This window comes from Anomalospiza imberbis, chromosome 4 (genome assembly GCF_031753505.1).
Source record: "Anomalospiza imberbis isolate Cuckoo-Finch-1a 21T00152 chromosome 4, ASM3175350v1, whole genome shotgun sequence".
In the NCBI taxonomy this organism is placed as follows: domain Eukaryota; kingdom Metazoa; phylum Chordata; class Aves; order Passeriformes; family Viduidae; genus Anomalospiza; species Anomalospiza imberbis.
The window spans coordinates 40,134,664-40,152,650 of NC_089684.1; the positions used below are offsets into that span (position 1 = coordinate 40,134,664).

At 38.8% G+C, this 17,987-nt stretch overlaps 1 protein-coding gene across 7 annotated transcripts in view; it reads left to right on the forward strand.

The window, feature by feature from the left end:
* The window catches only part of PDE5A (phosphodiesterase 5A), a 58,551-nt gene that overhangs the window by 18,490 nt on the left and 22,074 nt on the right, over positions 1 to 17,987 (forward strand). For all 7 annotated transcript variants that reach the window (XM_068187974.1, XM_068187978.1, XM_068187972.1 and 4 more), the window contains exons 2-9: positions 852 to 1,434; positions 2,129 to 2,218; positions 8,446 to 8,517; positions 9,616 to 9,705; positions 10,905 to 11,042; positions 11,489 to 11,556; positions 14,909 to 15,017; positions 16,735 to 16,819. In XM_068187974.1, the coding sequence (XP_068044075.1) occupies positions 852 to 1,434; positions 2,129 to 2,218; positions 8,446 to 8,517; positions 9,616 to 9,705; positions 10,905 to 11,042; positions 11,489 to 11,556; positions 14,909 to 15,017; positions 16,735 to 16,819 (1,235 nt within the window). The remainder of the gene's footprint in view (positions 1 to 851; positions 1,435 to 2,128; positions 2,219 to 8,445; positions 8,518 to 9,615; positions 9,706 to 10,904; positions 11,043 to 11,488; positions 11,557 to 14,908; positions 15,018 to 16,734; positions 16,820 to 17,987) is intronic.

Sequence of the window (17,987 nt, forward strand, 5' to 3'; positions counted from 1 at the left end):
TTTTGGATGAGAAAATGGTATAATGATAAAAAAAGTACACTCATGTTATGATGATATGCAGTATTTAGCAAGGACATTATTAGGGTTGGCTTTCTAGTGCTAAGTTAATTTGAGAAGCACAGTTAAATACTTGAGATGCATGGCACTTTTTGATTGGTGGTGAGCACTTAAAAATACAGCTGTAGGATTTTTCAGTATTTGGGGTTGAGTGTCATCTGCAAGGAAAGGAAATAGGAGAGATGCATGAAAACAGTCTGTTCTTATTTTGGAGGGGGTTGAATTGGTAATAATTGTTTCTTTGATGGTTTTTAAGCAAAGCTTTTATGCTTGAGTCCAACCAGCATTTTTTATTAACTTGGAGGGCAGGGAAGTTAACTTAAAAACATTATATTGGCAACAGAAATATAGGAAGGACTGCAGGTCTGAGAGAATTAAAGTTCGAAATTATTTTTTAGAGGCTAAAACCAGAAAGTTTTGTCTTCACATGAATATATATGTCTTATACAGAAATCCAAATCTTAGGAATGGAAAGGACTGGAACTTTTCAGTCACAAAATGACGGTGTAGACTTCTGATCTGTACTCTGAAAGCTACAGCATAAGTGGTCCTCCTCTGCCTTATTCAGGTATTTTGTCTAGGCAAAAATAGCTTATTTTTAACATTTTCTGCCCTGTAACTGCTTAATCTGGGCTAAGTGCTGCATAAAATTGGAGAATATTGATATAGAGGAGTCTAAAGGTGCATCAGTATCCTCTGTGTGAAAAGGTTTAGTTATCCTCTCAGTGTCAGCTTCCAATATGTGCTAGAGGACTTTCAGTTCACGTCATTTGCTGTGTTTTTTTTTTTTACAGAGAAATGGTTAATGCATGGTTTGCTGAGAGAGTTCACACCATCCCAGTCTGCAAGGAGGGAAGCAAGTCCCAGAGCGAAACCTGTGCTTGTCACCAGCCTGCCTGTACTGAGACCACCAACTCTGGGACACCAGCAAGGAAAATCTCCGCTTCTGAATTTGACAGACCCTTAAGGCCTATTTTTGTCAAGGACTCAGTAGGAGCAGTGAGCTTCCTCTCTGGCTCTGACAAGAAGGAACAGATGCCTCTGCAATCTCCAAGGATTGAGACCAGTGCAGGGGATCAGTGCTCGAGACTATTAGAACTTGTGAAAGATATTTCTAGTCACTTAGATGTCACAGCGCTTTGCCATAAGATCTTCCTACACATCCACGAGCTGATCGCAGCCGATCGCTACTCGCTGTTCCTGGTGTGTGAGGACAGCTCCAACGAGAAGTTCCTCGTGAGCAGGCTGTTTGACGTGGCAGAAGGATCCACCCTGGAAGAGGCTTCCAACAACTGCATTCGCCTGGAGTGGAACAAGGGCATTGTGGGTCACGTGGCAGCCATAGGGCAGCCTCTCAACATCAAGAATGCCTATGAGGTAAGCCAAGAAAATTTATCTTCAGCAATTCTTGAAAAAGAAGCTGCCACATTATTAGCTGCTGAAATATTGCCATTTTAGTGCCTGTATTTGGTGCTGTATTGACTTAAAAAGGTCAAGATGCAAACTTGACACTATGGTTTTGGTCATAATACATGCATTATAGATGCCTGTGCACACAGAAACATGAAGCCAGGACTAAAAAATGAAAGTTCTGTTGAGGTGATTATTCAAAGTTCAATACTGAGGTGAAGAAATGAAACAAGCAATCTCTGATAAAAGCAAAACCACAAACCATGTTTATGAAACTGTTCCTCTGTGGGCACAGATCTTTTAATTTATTTCTGTAATTCCTTCTAGATGATAAAAGGTAAACTAGGGATGGTTAATCCATGAGCGTATTTATTATAATGATGGTCTAGGCTCAAAAACAAGGCTTCTCCCAGGGTTTGGGGTTTTTGTTCTTTATAGCAGCAGTCTTAATCTATTGGCGCTCATTCCACACAAATGCTTTTCTGTTGTTAACACACTGATAGGAACAATTTTATATAATTTTTGGCTGGTAATGAAACCTTTGTTATCCTGGGTGACAGTCAAATAAAATATTAAACTTTTCTTAATCTATTAACCAAGGAAGAAAAAGAACTGGTCTTTATGCTAGTAGTCTAATAATTTCAATTTTTTCTTGTATCAGGATCCAAGATTCAATGCAGAAGTTGACCAGATCACAGGATATAAGACTCAGAGCATTCTCTGTATGCCAATAAAGAATCACAGGGAAGAGGTAAGTTGCAATCTTGAGATCACTTCATGTAATATTATTTCCAGTCATGCTGATGCTTTAAACTTTCATTAGCTGGCAGTCATCATCTTCCAACCATTTTTTTTAAGTAAGATGACTTATGTTTGTTTAGACTCTCATTTTATCTTATCTAGTTGAGTAATGTAAGCCAGGAAGAGTTTAATCCCAAATGCAGCAGTAGAATATATGTATTTAACTCCAGAAGTGCTGTTCCTGCTTCCTGTACTCGGTATCTGTCAGCATTAAAGATCTCTGCACACTTACTGGTCTATCTCAAATTGTGATTAAGTCACTGTACTTCAGCTTAGCTTGTATCTATATTGCTTAATTAAGAGGGCATAAAGTGGGTTTTATCATTTTCTAAAAACCTTATTTTTTTTACACTCTTTCAACTCAATATGGTTCTTAATTTATTACTTATGAGCTAAGTGCCTGACATCAGGCATTGAAAAACACATGGTGTCAATGTGATTCAGAAAAGTCATCCTCAAGTCATAACTTAAATCACTCTTAATTTGAAACAATGTGAATCTGCTCACTGAACTCTTGCCCATATTTCCTGTTCATGCTGCTTCTCATGGGAGCTCTATCATCCTGTCTCATGCTATTGTAGTAGGGAGAATTCTTATTGTGGGCTAACAACACCTTCTTGCCCTGAGTATTTGAAGAGGGAATTCAGTAAAGTCCATGAAAGCCAATGAATGAGGAAAAGAAGAGATTCACTCTTTTGGAGTAAGGAAAGTATGGTTGGGTTTTCTTTGATCCTGAATGTAGTGCCCTTTAGCCACATCACCTGTTCCAGAATACTCATAAAATATAAGGCTCTCTACACACTGTGGCAGAGCTTTGAAATGGAGATTTTTCTCTCCTGGAATTCATTTATTTTTCAGAGCATTTATAGTTTGCTTCCAGAAAGCTGAAGCTCCCAAAAAGAAAGGCTGCCAAGATTGATTTGAAGACATCATACCATCTTTCACTCCTCTTCTAGAGTGTCACCTTGACTTCTACTGCATTGAGCCTTTTTTTTTTTTAATTAAATTAATGTATTAAACTCCTGCATTAACTTGTTTATTGAATCTTATTCTAAACGACCCAGATGATTGGCCAGTATTTCCTTTCTTCACATACTGCAAATTTCAGCTTAAATTATTTTGTTCCATTCTTCCAAGGACAGCACTTGATCCTTTCCTACTCCCATTCCTGCTTAAAAGTCTTCCCCTTTCTACCTGGCAGCAGTCACTGCTGGCCCTGGGCCAGGAAATAAACAAAGCAGATGCCATGTGAAGAACTGTCAGGGATCAATGGTCCATGTCAGGCTGATGCAAGGCTTCCAATTTCACCCAAGCCATGCCATTTTCTTTTTGTCAAATGGAAAAAGATGGCATGCCCCACAGAACCGGGTACAGTAATGAGCTACAAAGCCCTGCTGCCTGGGGAGTGTGGAAATGCTCACTTCTCACCAGGTGCTGGTGGTGGGTGGGGAAGCAATGAGAGCTGCAGTCTGTTTGTCCAGTCCACCATGACTTAAGGGCTCAATAAACCTGCAATGGGCCATGTCTTCAGCCAGCTTCCTCCTTCTGGGTGCATCAGCAAGTGGAAATGAAGTGGGAATTTGTTTATTTTGACAAGTTCAGCCAACATGAAGTTTGAGGAGTCTTGTATTCACAAGCAATAATTTGAAGGTGTTAAACTGTAAGATTTCTTACTGGAAAGGATGGCAGTCCCTATTTTTTTCAGAGTTCTACAGTCTCTACCAGAAGGTTTTTCTCATTCTCGCTGTAACAAATGACTGACATGTTTTTGGAGAAACGCTGGAGTCAGTGGATCAGTCCTTAATTTTCCACTTGCATTCTGCTGCTTTTTCTGTTTAAAAATCCCCCAAACAACAAAACCAGAATACTGGCTCCTCTCTGTTAAAATAATAAATAGATAAAATTTTAAAATCCCCAAAGCCCCTCTAGAAATATTGAGGCTTGTGAATGCTGTCTTAGCCCAGGATGTCAGCAATCACAGTCAAAAGATGATTCTGGAAGACATCCAAAAACAAACACTGAGAAAGAGGAACAACTGGGGCTTTCTGTTTGTTTAGTATTCGTTCTATTTTTTTAAAAACAAAAGAGTCAGTAATGGAGAGGAGGAAAATCTCATGCTGATTACTAAATCCTCTGGGCCTGCTGAAGTACGAAGATTTTTCCAGTAGATGTTTTTCACATTTGCCTATATTTCCACGAGGCATGTGAGAAACCAAAGTCTCATTTAAAAATAACAGCTAGTAAGAAATTCCATAAATTAAAACAATTTGCTTCACAGAAGAGCTCATGGAAAGGACCCAGGAACTAGTAACAGTGAGACACATTGCAGTGCAGTAAGAGGACTTTACCTTTGATGTAGTTTTGTAGATACTTGTAAACAAACAGTCATTTTGACAGGACTGGATAGGGAATAGACATCCTTACTCCATTCCTCAGCTTAAACCAACTTATGGAGCTCTCCAGCAGGTTTGGGATACTGGGAGAATGGATGGTTTCTGAAGCACAGAGCCACCACAGCTACCGTGCATCTCCAGGAGTTACACAATTTTCTGTTACTGATGCTTTTTTTTTTTTTCTCCTTTGAGCTGGACATAGTAATTTTCATAAAAGGTAATCTCAGTTTAATTTCTACTAAAATCGGTAGGATTTTGTCATATGGAGCTTTTAGCTGAATTAACTGAGATGTCTCTCCCAGGCTGGGAGCATGTAAGATTGAATTTCCCAGTAACTGGCTAGGGAAATGTCGGGGTTTTTTCTGGCAATGTTTACTCAGTTGTTTGGTTTGTTGTTTACTGGGCCCTATCTCCTGTCACTGGGAAGTTCTTCCCAACAAATCAGGGGTGCTACTACTTAAAACAGCCTTTGAACATCCCCTGTTGAATTTTATGGTGTAAAATGGGACCGGGTACATCACCTTTAGCCAGCTAAGTTATTTTCTCCCCCAGCAAACCCTTCAGATAGCACACATCCCAGTCATTGAAGGATAGAGCAAGCCTAGCCAAGCTGATTTTAAACAGACTCAGTTCCAGCAGCAGTCTTGCTGCAGGATTATGGAGATGAGTAAGTTGCTTCTTGGATGGATTTTCAGCTTATGCTGAGACGCACATTATAGTAGCTGGACTGCTGCAAAGCGTGGAGGCTGCTGCTGGCATGAATGATAGAAAGGGATGTGAAATTTTTGTTGATAAAAAATGAAAGTCTGTAAATACAGTTCTGTCATTGCCTGATAATTATAGAAGCTTGAATCCAACCTCTACAAGTCCAGGTAAGCAAAGTCAACACACTTTGTCTTCTGTAGTGGGTATGTTCTCTTATCAAGAATGTCAGGTTTCCCATTTCTGTTACCTTTCTTTGGCTTTAATGTAATTTTCCTTCACGTGCCAGCAAAGTAAATAAAAAATATATCTCCTTAAGAAACAATATTAATTACATCAAAAGTCAGCTCAAGTAAGAACCTACTGAAAAAGGCACCAGCTGCCTTTAGAGCTGGAACAGCTTTTACAGAGTTAGGCCTATAAATTTAATGTGCAAAAAACTGCAGCATGAAACCATCCATATAAAATCCAGAGCACAGTCATCAGCATTGAAGTCATCAGTTGTCACCCACTAGGCACTCTAGGTAGCCTGCTACTTTTAGAGGCAAGACTCAGCTATTGCAAGAAAACAGTAAAAATTAAGTTATCTGATGATTAGAAGAAATATCTCCTTGTAATGTGGATCAGGATATATTAAATTGGAGACCTAGCACAGCTAGAAAGGAAAGGCTAAAGAACAAGTAGAGTGCTGGAAGATCACCTATGTTACCAGCAAGAATACAATCAGAAAGCTGTGCTCAGATGTGGTAAAACACACGTGGGCATATGAATCAGCAGTTGATGGAAGGTTTGTTCTTCTTTGGGACTGAAAGTAAGGGAACAATTCCATCATCAGAATTGCTTTTTGTCTTTGTGGTCTATGTCTGTATTAGATGTTCTGAATGGAAAATAGCAAAGTACTTGGTTTCTGATTCAAGGGGAATTTCCTTCTGCTCACCCCTAATGCTCTTTCAATAGGGCAAACCTGGAAGAAGGATCTTGTTGGGAACTGCAGGACTCCTCTAGATAAACTGTGTTCTATAAGCCCACCTGCCTAGTCCAAATAGGAGGAAAAGCTCAGGAAAAGGAGCTTGTAGCACTCCACAGTACACTGCTTATTCAGTGATTAGGCCATAAACTCACAGGTGCCAAAGCATAAGCAGCCCCTAATGACTTCAGTCTTTCCCTTAGCCTTGGTATTATTCAGTCCAGAGTATTAACTGAAGCTTTTTTAATTCTGTCTAGCTAAGCCCAGAGCAGTTGGTCACTTTTGATTGAGTTTTTCTGCTTGTGCAATCATAACTCCCAGCTAGAGATCACAGATTTAGCCTATTGTTATTTGTGATTTATTCAGAATAAGTTTTAAAAATGAGGATTTGAGTTTAATACTGTGCTTAGTATTCTCTAAAATGCAGGCATATGTTCTCCGTGGCCCCAAATGCTACCACATGATTGACTTTTGTCCTAATTACATAATTACTTTAGTAACAGGAGCAGATCCTCTCAAGTTTCCTACATCTTCTCCTAATTACCTGGTTGCAGGCAAGACTCCAATGGCTAAAAAATGCCTCTCTGAAATTTTTTCTCATTACTGTCTCTGCACAATATTCTATGGAATTTTGAGAAGTGCACTGAAATTTTAACTGACATAAATGAAGCCAGAATTTGGGCCAGTTTCAATTTTAAAACTATTCACTTTGTATGAAAAACAAATGGGCACAACACAAAGTTGTTTGGAAGCTTAGAATGCCACTGAAACAGCAACTAAAAAGAGGAAGGTTTGCATATGCACAAAATTTTCATCTTAATCAAGTCAACGTGAATTTTTAGCAGGTTTATTTTCCTCATTACTTCCTCCCCCTTCAGTTAAAAGCCTTTATTGAAACACCTTCTCAAAGATCTAAAACTGATCATTGCTCTTGGAACACCTGCCTTTGTTAATGTATCTGAAACCTGGAGTGCTGATGAAAGGAGCCTAAATAGACTTTTTTTCTGTATTAATATGGTACTTCTACTGTTTTGTTATAACTTTTTTTTTAGCACTGCACACTTTCCTTTCATGGAGGGGATGTATTTAAACAACCAACATGAAAGTACTCACCTTTTGGATGAAAATCCTCTGGCCTTGTTAAGATTGTCTTAGCTCATACTGGATCAAAAGTGGAAAAAAAATTAAATCAGCACCCAGGGAAGACAGTGGCATGAGAAGAGGTCTAAGCATTAATCTCTGCACATGTAGATTAACATAAAAGCATAATCATTGGTTAAGGGGTTTGCTTTCATTCAAAGTCTGCCAGAGGAGAATTCATGCTGGTGGTATACTGTTATTTACAGAAAGGAAGTCCATTGGATGAGAACTATTCCTCACTGAACTAAGAGGTTGACTGTGGGAAAAATGGGGTTGTATAGAATGGAGCTGACAGTTGAGCTTTATTTCAGACAGGCTTTTTTGAGCCCACAGTTGGCAGTGATTCATGTTAAAGAACAATGGCCTTACTTACAGCATCAGTATTTTGGGAATGCTGGGCTGAGAGACAGTAAATTGTCTTCTCTTCCATTACAAAAATAAAACCACGTCTTCCACCAGTTTAGCAGTTACAACTTTACCATGAATAGTTAAATACAACTCTTTAAACATGCTCACCACACAGTGATAAACACCTCTGATAGTGTTTATCCTGAAAAAGCAAGATGAAAAAAACCAATCATTAGCATTTTGCACTGGTTTTACATTAATTACACTTCAAACAAAGGAAGTTCTTTGCAGATTTTTCTATCAGTTTTTGTAATCATACTAAAAAATTGGAAAATATCTAAATATTGCATAAATATATTGCATTATAATTTGTCAGATTAATACTTTGTCTCAAAAGAAATGGAAACACAGAATTATATTGGGGAAAGTCTAAGGTCTTCAAATCTTGTAATCTAGGAAATGTTTCTGCATGGGAAGAAACATTTATTATCCTAACAATTTGATTTAATATTGAACCAAACAAATACCTGTAGTGATCATTTATTATCTTGTATAAATAGGTCTAGAAATGGAATCCAGTGACAGACACCTAAAAATTACATTATTTCTCCATTTTGAATACACTAGGTTGTTGGTGTGGCTCAAGCAATCAACAAGAAATCTGGAAATGGCGGCACTTTCACTGAACAAGATGAAAAGGTATAAAAGCTGGATGTTTGTCTCTTCTGTTTTCATAGGGGAAGGGGGATGGATATATTTTTAATTTTCCTGCTGCTCAGAAATTTTTAAATTATTAAAAATGAAACATCTGTGAGAAAGTGAACATTCCTGGAAATAGTGCAAATATATTTCTTTATAAGGCCATGAGAAATGTGGATGTGAAATAATTTAATTTCTAGATCACCATGTCATATATCTCTGAAAGACAGGCTTACTCTACTGGAATGCATTGTAAAACACTTTAATAAATTTCAATGGATATAATTTTTAATTACTTGGTTCTAACTCCCCTGGCAAGCCCAAGAAACACAATTTGAACAATGACATTTGTGGAGTGATTCTCCTTTAAATACCATGTCACTTCTCAGTATAGCATTTGCAGGAAAAGAAAAAGCTTCAGATAAATTATGAATATATGAGAGAGTCAGGAGAGCAGACATTGAAATGGATGCCTAATTCTCCCAGTGCGGTTCCTTTCCAAAAACTTTCAGACTTCACGTTCAAATTGGTGGGGGAAAACCCAGGCTGTGCTCAGGCTGAGGAAGTTGACTTAAAAATCAGCAATAAAAGAATCGGAATTCATCCTTTCTCTTTGAAAACTTCCCCTTTAAGACAAAATGCACTTTGAGTATTTGTAGGATTATCAGAATTAATGTCATCCTGAATGAGTAAAAAACTGTGGGTTTGCTATGTTAGAAAACTTTTATTTTCACTTCCCAAGAGATTGAAGTCCCTCAGAGAGGCTGGTTATTCTTGTCATCAGATTTTCTAGCTAAAATATGCATTTACTGCACAATTATTTTTTCCTTGAAGCTGCTTTTCAGATGAACCCTACTTGTACCAAGATAATGATCTTCAGATTTTAGCTTAATAAAAGGAGAAGGGATTCTTGAGGAAATATGAAAATATGAGTAGCTGAAAAAACCCAGATCCTGAAGGTGCAGTTGCCAAAGATAACAAAAATATAAATTAATACTTCAGAGTGAGAACAAAACGTTGCAGTAGCTTATCTTTGAATAGAGTTCAAATGCTGTGGGACATTATCTCTGTGAGATGTTGATGTTCATTTGTCTCTAGGATTTTGCGGCGTATTTGGCATTTTGTGGAATTGTTCTTCACAACGCTCAGTTGTATGAGACGTCTCTGCTTGAGAACAGGCGCAATCAGGTAGGGCCAACAGGTTTGTCCCAAGGATACACAAAGTAGGAGGGTTTGCAAGTAATCAGCGCCTTATCTTCCTGTTTCTGATGTGGTAGTTATTCCTTGGCTGCTTTTAATCCCTGTGACTGAATGCTGTGTGTCTGATCAAGCTCTCACGAGCTGCACTGGGAAGAGGCTGGGCACATTCCAGCCTGGGCTATGACAAATAGCCTGTCTAGGGGAAGCAGGTAGAGCCATGTCAGAAGATTCATTCTATGTTAATATACTTGATATTACCTGCAGTTATCCTGCGGTTCACCGTATGTATTAAACAACCAGAGGTGTCAGATTCCAGAAATTACAGGCAGAAATATCCCTGTGGAATAGCAGAGGGCATTACAGACTGTTCTTTTAGGCTGTTACCACTATAAGAGTCACTAAGCATATTTTCAGTAGTGATCAAATGGAAAACTGAATTTCCTTCTGATTGCTCTAGCTCTCCTTTGCTGCCAGCTTGGTTTTGATGGGTTATTAATGCCATGGCCTTTATGGGTGAATATGCTTGCCCTGTATCATGTGATAATGTTTCAGAGAAAAGACCAGATAGCAGTTCTTTTAAAATTTTCCTGGTAGATCTGAGTTTCCAACTATCAGTGTTTGTAAATTGGTACAAATTTGGATAGTTTATTAAATGCCTTCATGTTTCTTGTGAGGGGAAAAAATATGAGCTTATATGAGCAGCTAAGACTTTCAACAGCAGCTTTGAAAAACGGCAGACTGTATCTAAATGATGTTTTCACCAAGTAAGTTAATTAGGATCTGTTAGAATTACAACCAAGAACTGTGTTCAGAAGTCTTAAAAAATATAAATATCAGTGGTTTGAGAATACACACATGAGCCATAGGAAAATAGGTTTCCTAAGGGCAAGTAACTCTATTGTCTGGATTTCACAGGTTTCATTTGACCTATTAATGCCTAAATCTATTCTGCTTCTCTGACTGAAAAGATCAGACAGCTTATTGTGCTATTTAATTCTTCCATAAAAAGTGTCAAACTGCCTAATACTGAATGTTACCTTGAAATCTGTGAGAGCCAAAACTTATTTCTGGTCACAGGCATAAAAATTGTCTTCTCTGATTCAGGGGAGAGGAGAAGACTCAGACATCGGTAACAATAACTATTGCATAAATCACAGTCAAACCCTCACAAATGACCTTTTCTTCAGGTGCTTCTTGACCTTGCCAGCCTGATTTTTGAAGAGCAGCAGTCTTTGGAGGTGATCCTGAAAAAGATAGCAGCCACTATAATATCCTTCATGCAGGTGCAGAGGTGTACCATCTTCATAGTGGATGAAGATTGTCCGGTGAGTATGTTTATTCTGTCTGAAGGCAGAAGTGTTTATTCCCTGAGAGTGATGGTGGCTTCCCTCTATTCTCATATGTTCTCTTGTCATTTCATTTTCAATCTTTTCTTTCATGACATCTGCTCATGAGAAGCTCTGGCCTTTGTTCAATTAAAGAATTTCTGTGCTGACATATAAATTTGGCACAGCATGTAAATACTGGCATTTCTTCTCTGCGTCATGACTAGATCAAGACACTTCAGTGATACTTAAAGTTGTATCAAAAGATACCTTTACAGTAAGATCCAGTATGCTTAATGACATATGTGGAATTAAGCTAAATTTTACACTTGTCTTTAGTACAGAATAGGCCTTGATAACTGCAACATGGTTTTAATGAGTAATACTGTTCTAAATAATGACAACCTTATACACATGTGTATTCAAGCAGCCTCTTGATATTCCAGAATACGTTTTCTAGTGTCTTTCACATGGAATCTGAGGAATTGGAGGATTCAGCTGAAAATCTGAAGAGGTAAACCAATTAATTCTGACTTTTGTCCATCCTAGGAGATGCTTTTAATATTATTTACATAATAACGGGCTTATTTCTGCTGGATCCCATGTATTACCGCTATTTTTATAGAGCAGCTTTTTCCCTGAAGTGGGCCAGCTCTCTTGCCTTAAAAAGGTCCCACTGAGCAGAGCAGGAGTAGGGCTTGATCTATCCACTTTGCCAGTCTAAGAACATACTTGTATTTCAAGGCTAAGCTATGGAAATGCATAGAGGAGCTGCTCTAAAACTGATTTCAAACAAATCTGTGTGGATAACCATGTTAAAAAGGGGACATATGCAAATTAGTAGATAATAACAAAAATAATGCTTTTAATAAATTATTTTAATCATTATCCTCAACTCATAGATAAGGAAGATGACTCAAAGAACATGTCTGACTAAATCAAGACTAGAGTCCTAAAGTTCTAACTCTCACTCATCTTTGGGAAACCACTAAGGAGTTCAAATGGGAGGAAAAAGAAGAGATAAAGAGCTGAATTAAAATGCCCAGATAAAATAGCTCCCAAAGTTAGCCTGAACCTCTGTATTGAAGTTTGAAAATTACTGTCTCTGTCATCAAAAACAGTTGTTTCAAATACTGTCAGAAAGAGACACAGTTGTGTATAAAATACTCTACTAAAGATATTTTGTGCAGGGAGGAAACAGATTTTGAGCCCGTTTGATGTTGTTTTGCAGTAAATATTTGAATCCAATTCCATATATTAGAGAATGATGTCCAAAGTGTGTGACTTGAGCAACTAAAAGCTGTTGAGCTGTGTTACAGTTTTAGACAGTGTTCAACCAGAAAGTACAGAGGTACAACAGCCTTGTAAGATTACAGGTGAAAAAGAAAATTCCTCTTGAGTCCTCTTCTACTCTGTAAGAAGGGCGCCTTCCTCCTCATTATCTGTTTTATGGTGACTAGTTAACAGACTTAAAATGTTATTTACTGCTTGCATGGGCTGCCAGGAGCTTATTTCTCATACCTGATAGGGAAGAGGAATCTTGGAGGCTTAGTTGCCTATCAGACTCTTGTTCATGAGACAATGCAACTAGGCCTAGGACTGCACTGTGAATCAACCATTGCAGTTACAACTTCTACTATGCTTGAAGAGCACAATTTCAGGCAAGAGCAGCAATATAATGACATGGATTAGATGGGAAGTATTATTTCACATAATATTTCAGGCTTGTTATGCAATCAAGGACACTGAATCAAGCCCCAAATCAGACTGTTTTTCAGAATTGTGGGGCATTACCTTGTATGTGTGATAACAAAAGAACAATTCTTCTCCTCCAGCCCTGGAACCATCCTTACACCAGGAGGATAACTGTCATGGTTTGACACTGGCGCCATGCCAGTGCCCCCATGAAAATGCACTTTCCCAACTAATTGCTGTGAGATGCGATCAGGAGCAGAGCAGGCCCAAGCTTGATAACAAAGGAAAAAAACTTTATTAAACTACTACCACTATAAAATCCACAGACACTAAATCCAGGATGAAGACCTTCCAAAACAACCCTCCTCCTCCCACCTAATTGCCAAACAAACCCACAATGAGACACCACCCAGGATCCTGATCAAGTTGCCACCCTTCAGATAATCAATACTCAGTCCATCAAGGGAGACAGGAGTCTCTCCTGTGCCACAGACCCCCAGGAAACACAATTGCCACCCTTGTGTTTCCATGTCACACATGGCAACCGCCCAGAGAAAATCTGCCATGGTGACACTCTCCTTTCCATGTCACAGTGCTCTCACCACCATGCATGGACAGACTGTTCATAGGGTTTCTTTAAGGATGCTTTGCCAAGAACCCAAGAAAAACAACAGTTCAGCATCTCATCTTGGGACTACAGTCCCCCCCATTTCCCCCTGGGGCTGAGGGTCTAAGAACAGAGATCATCTTCTTCTCTTCTTCTTCTGTGAAGACAGAGGGCCTCTCCACACCCTCTTCAACTTTCCTCTATTCTCTCCATTCCTCTGTTGGTAGCCACTGAAACAGGTCTCTTGGCCCACCACCGCATCCCCCTAAGTGCAGTCTCTGTCAGGAGAATTTGGTTCAGTCTATGGCTAACAAGAAAAGTCCAGCCACAAGCCACTCCATCATCTCCTCCCACCTAAAAAATTCTTCTTCTAACATCTCAGGTCCCAGACTGTCTCTCTTCCACTATAAATCAAGGAAGAGTAATATTTTACAAAGCCTTCATTTTCCAGGAAAGGGTTAAAGGTTCAGACTCCCCGGTCGGCTGAAATCTCTGCTTGGAAGCCAATTCCTAAGGCCAAGACTGGGCACTTCCCCCCTGCTTCTCCTTCTCCTCCGCTGGCAAAGTTACAGGTGCCGTCCGGACTTTCTGTCTCTCTCCACCCTTCTGTCCAGAGGAGCTGGCTCGGTTCCAGTCCTTCTACCCCTCAGCTCACCTCGACCAGGCCTCATGGCTTCCCCTCCCCCACTCAGCCCATGGCTGGGCAGGGGAGATCTGCACAGCACCCTGACCGGAACCAAAGAGAGCGAGCTCTTGGGAGTTCCTGCTTTTAACCCCCTGTGTTCTCAGAGGCGTATCCATACCTTCAGTGGTCACTCCAGGTGCCAATATCCAAACCTGACCACTGATTGGTTTGACTCAACTTCCTGAAAAAATTCACTTCCATGTCAAACCACGACAATAACGAAAGTCAAGCCAAATGTTGGAGGGAAACTGCAGGAGCTTGATGGGAATAGGTCTATAAGTAGGATATATGTCCTCCTCCAAGGCAGGCGAAGGGTCTAAGAGAATTAAAGTACCTTAAATAAATTGTGGCTAAGAAAGAGGAAATGGTTGTTTCTGTAAAGATAATTTATATTCTGATTTGGAAATGAACTTGGCAGCACTTAGCAGCACAAAATTCACAAGTAATACCTGCTGCAGTCTTTTGAATTAATATGTGATGTTCATCCAGTATTGGTTTTTCAGGAGTATTAGATTTTTGAATGCAGTTTGTTTTCAAATAGTTCTGTTTATTTCTATATTAACCCAGCTGTTCATTCTTTATCCTTCATCGATGTAAACTGTAGGGAATTGCTTATTTCTTCAGTTTGATGTTCAGTGTTAATGTTGAACATTAAAGAAATGGTGGAAAGCATGCATCAATCCTGCAGTTTCTTGATGACAGCTAGATTAGGATACAGTATTTGAACTCAACTCCATTATATATCTATTGGTTGTATCTATATATCCTTCTCTCATATGGGAAAGACATTCCTATTACCCGCCTGGCAGGTAATAATAATTAATAATGAAATTACTCACTTTTATACAAAGCTCATCATAATAATGTTGTATCCTTCAGGGACCATGACACAAACAAAATCAATTACATGTATGCTCAGTATGTCAAGAATACGATGGAGCCACTCAACATCCCAGATGTCTGCAAAGACAGAAGATTTCCATGGACAGTAAGTAAAATAAGCTTAAGTTTGAAATTGAGAAATGGAAAATGTTGTTGTTTACTATTAAACCTTTTTTGCTTTCCTCTTATTTCTGTCAAGTTGGCTCCAGTTAAAATGGTGTAAACACACAATGAGTATTGGGAGGCTCTCAGAAATTCCTTCCCTTTTATCCTTTTCCTTTCCCTTCTAGTTCTGACAAAGATTAATGTTATCGATGCAAGTTCTTTGCTGCAGTGGAGATGGATCAACTTCACTTTCCTTTGGAAGCTTTTGCCTAACACTTCCTCAAGTGTGAGCTGGTGATGCAGTGGATGACTGAGCTCAGGGATACTGGAGGGTGAGAAGGGAAGGTCACTTGACAAGGTTCAAGTTCCAGTCAGGTTTCCTTCATGGCCATCATCACCAAAAAGCAAACTTTTAATTGTTTTTTCCCATATTTTCAATGCAGAAAATAGAAAGATGACTGACCTTACTATTATGTTTAAGCCTGTTAGCAAGGGGGTAATGAGAGGGAGAGGAGCTACTATGGTCCAGCATATGGCTTTTTACCAAAATTTGTTCTGAGATAGACAACAAAATGATCAGAAAAGACAGTGCTCAGTGTGATTGTTCCAGTCAGTGGAAAGAAGGGGCCAGCTCATGGTGGGGAGCTGGGTTGTTTCTCTTTCTTTTCCTGTGCAGGGTTTCTTGGATGTTCTGGAGTGGGTTTCTGTGATGGATTGAGTAACACAGGAATTGAGTTCTCAGACTCACCCTGTCTGAACAGCAGGACTGGAAGTACAGACAGAATCCAATGGATATACTTTATAGATTGATAAAGAAAGAGATGATGATTTTGAAGACATTTTAAAATAAAATTAATACCCTGAGAATCATCCAAATAATTGTTTGTTGGAAACAGGCTGTTCAGTAGGGTTAGAGTTACTAGAGTTACTTTGATTCTTTTTTTTTTTTTTTCCTGGAATTAACCTTATGTATGTAAAAGAAACCCATAAAAGAAAGCAATAGGGCTTTTAGAAGGAATCTGGAAATGTTTTTCAGCAACACTGAGACTGCACTTGCAGTACGGCAGGAGCAGGGCAAGGCAGGGCAGTAGGATAAATGTTTTGAAAGCTGATGCAGCCTGACATGAGGGAAATACCAGGTGTTGCCAGTGCCTTAGAAACCTTGGCTTGCCTCATTCTTTGGAGGACATTCAACAGCACATTTACCTCATGAAAATCCTGCCAAGATACTCTCTATAGTCCTTGCACAGCAGCAGAGAACAAAGCAACAATACAGAAAAAAGATAACCTTTTGATCAGAAATATTAGTGTGCCCATTTCTGTTGGTGCCACACACAATTAGAGGTCAGACCAAATGTACTTCTCAACAACTGCCGCATGATTCCTGGGGCAGTCAGAGCAGAGCTGTGGCCTTTTCTCCCCAGGTGTTTGAAAAATTATCTCCTTGTTCTGTCCTTCCACTCCCCCAAAAAAATTAATTTTGTTCTGTGGGAGAACAGGACATGCCTAAAGTCCTGGGAAGAGTGCAGAATGCTGACTCAGCTGTAGTAGTTTTCCTGCCTGCTCTTTGTGGGCAAAATCATTGATCACCTGGTTGCTTTTTGAAGGAAGATGTAAGCCAAGAGTAGTTATAGAGCCCAGCTCTACAGCTTTTTCACTTCAGCCGCCTGAAAAACAGCTTTTAAAATTGTAACTGTATTTTTCTGTTTGTTTAACAGAATGACAATGCAGAAAATGTAAGTCGGAACATAAAGAGTTTGCTGTGTACACCAATAAAAAATGGGAAAAAGAATAAAGTGATAGGTAGGTATCTTAACAAAAATAATGCTGTACATTTCATAGATAAATTTATTTATCCATAGTAAAATCACAGCAACATGCAATCTCAAGCCAGGAGAGAAGATCCTTAATTATCATGTTCTCAACTAATAAATCTACTGCAAACTTGAATATAAATTACTCGCCTAATAAGCTGCCAAAGAGTAGAGAATGAGTGTCAGCCTTTGTTCTTGGCATCAGTAAGCCCCACAAGCAAATAAAATAAAATATACTGATTCTTAGATAGGAGAATGGATCCAATTTCATCAGCTTTAAAAAATTTGGCAAGTAAAAATTAAGAGTTCCAAGCATGCCTTTTTAATGACCTTAAAATAATTTTCTTTGAGAATGATGACAAAAGTGCATGGCCCAATTTATAGTAGTAAATATGATGCTCCTTTTTTGTGAAAACAGATTTAGTTTTTTAACATCTGAGGCAGAAAGAGAAACCTCATCTTTACCTAACAGAGTTCTCTGAAATTTCTTTTGCTATTAGCTTCTTTCATGAGTTTTTATTACTTTATTTAAATATTCTAACAAACCCTAGAAGACCAAGATGAAGATTGAACTGTGGAGCTCTAATTAGGGATGTTTCACCATGCTGTGAGCTATTGATAAAACAGTTGCATCTGCTTTTTTTTTCTATTGAGATTTTCTATTGAAGTTCAAACTGAAAGTTTCAGTCAGGCCATTCATTTAGGTGGGCTTTTCAAATCTGAGTCATTCTCACTGGGAAATGTTCTTTGAAGTACTTTATGGTTTCACAGCTGCCTCATGTTCAATTATTTAATAGGGCAGGGTCAAGAAGTTGTCTTTGGGATAGTTTCCAGAAGTTCCTTTACAATACTTCATAGCAAGTATGACTATTAAAAGTCTGGTTTCTTTTTAAAATTATTTTTAAGATTAGGATACCCCAAGCCAGAATTTGGGAAGTGGGATGGGGGTGAGAAAAACTGTCCACATCAAACCTGAGCAAATCTAGTGAGAAAGATGAAAAGAACTTTATTCTCCTGACTTGTGCATTTCTCAGATATGTGGTAAAAGCTATAGAGAATCTTGCTGTGATTTTATAGCTGTCCCAGTTAAAGACTTTGGAGTTCCTTCATTTGTAATCAATGGACCTCTCAGTGCTTTGGGGAAGCTTTTGAAAGAG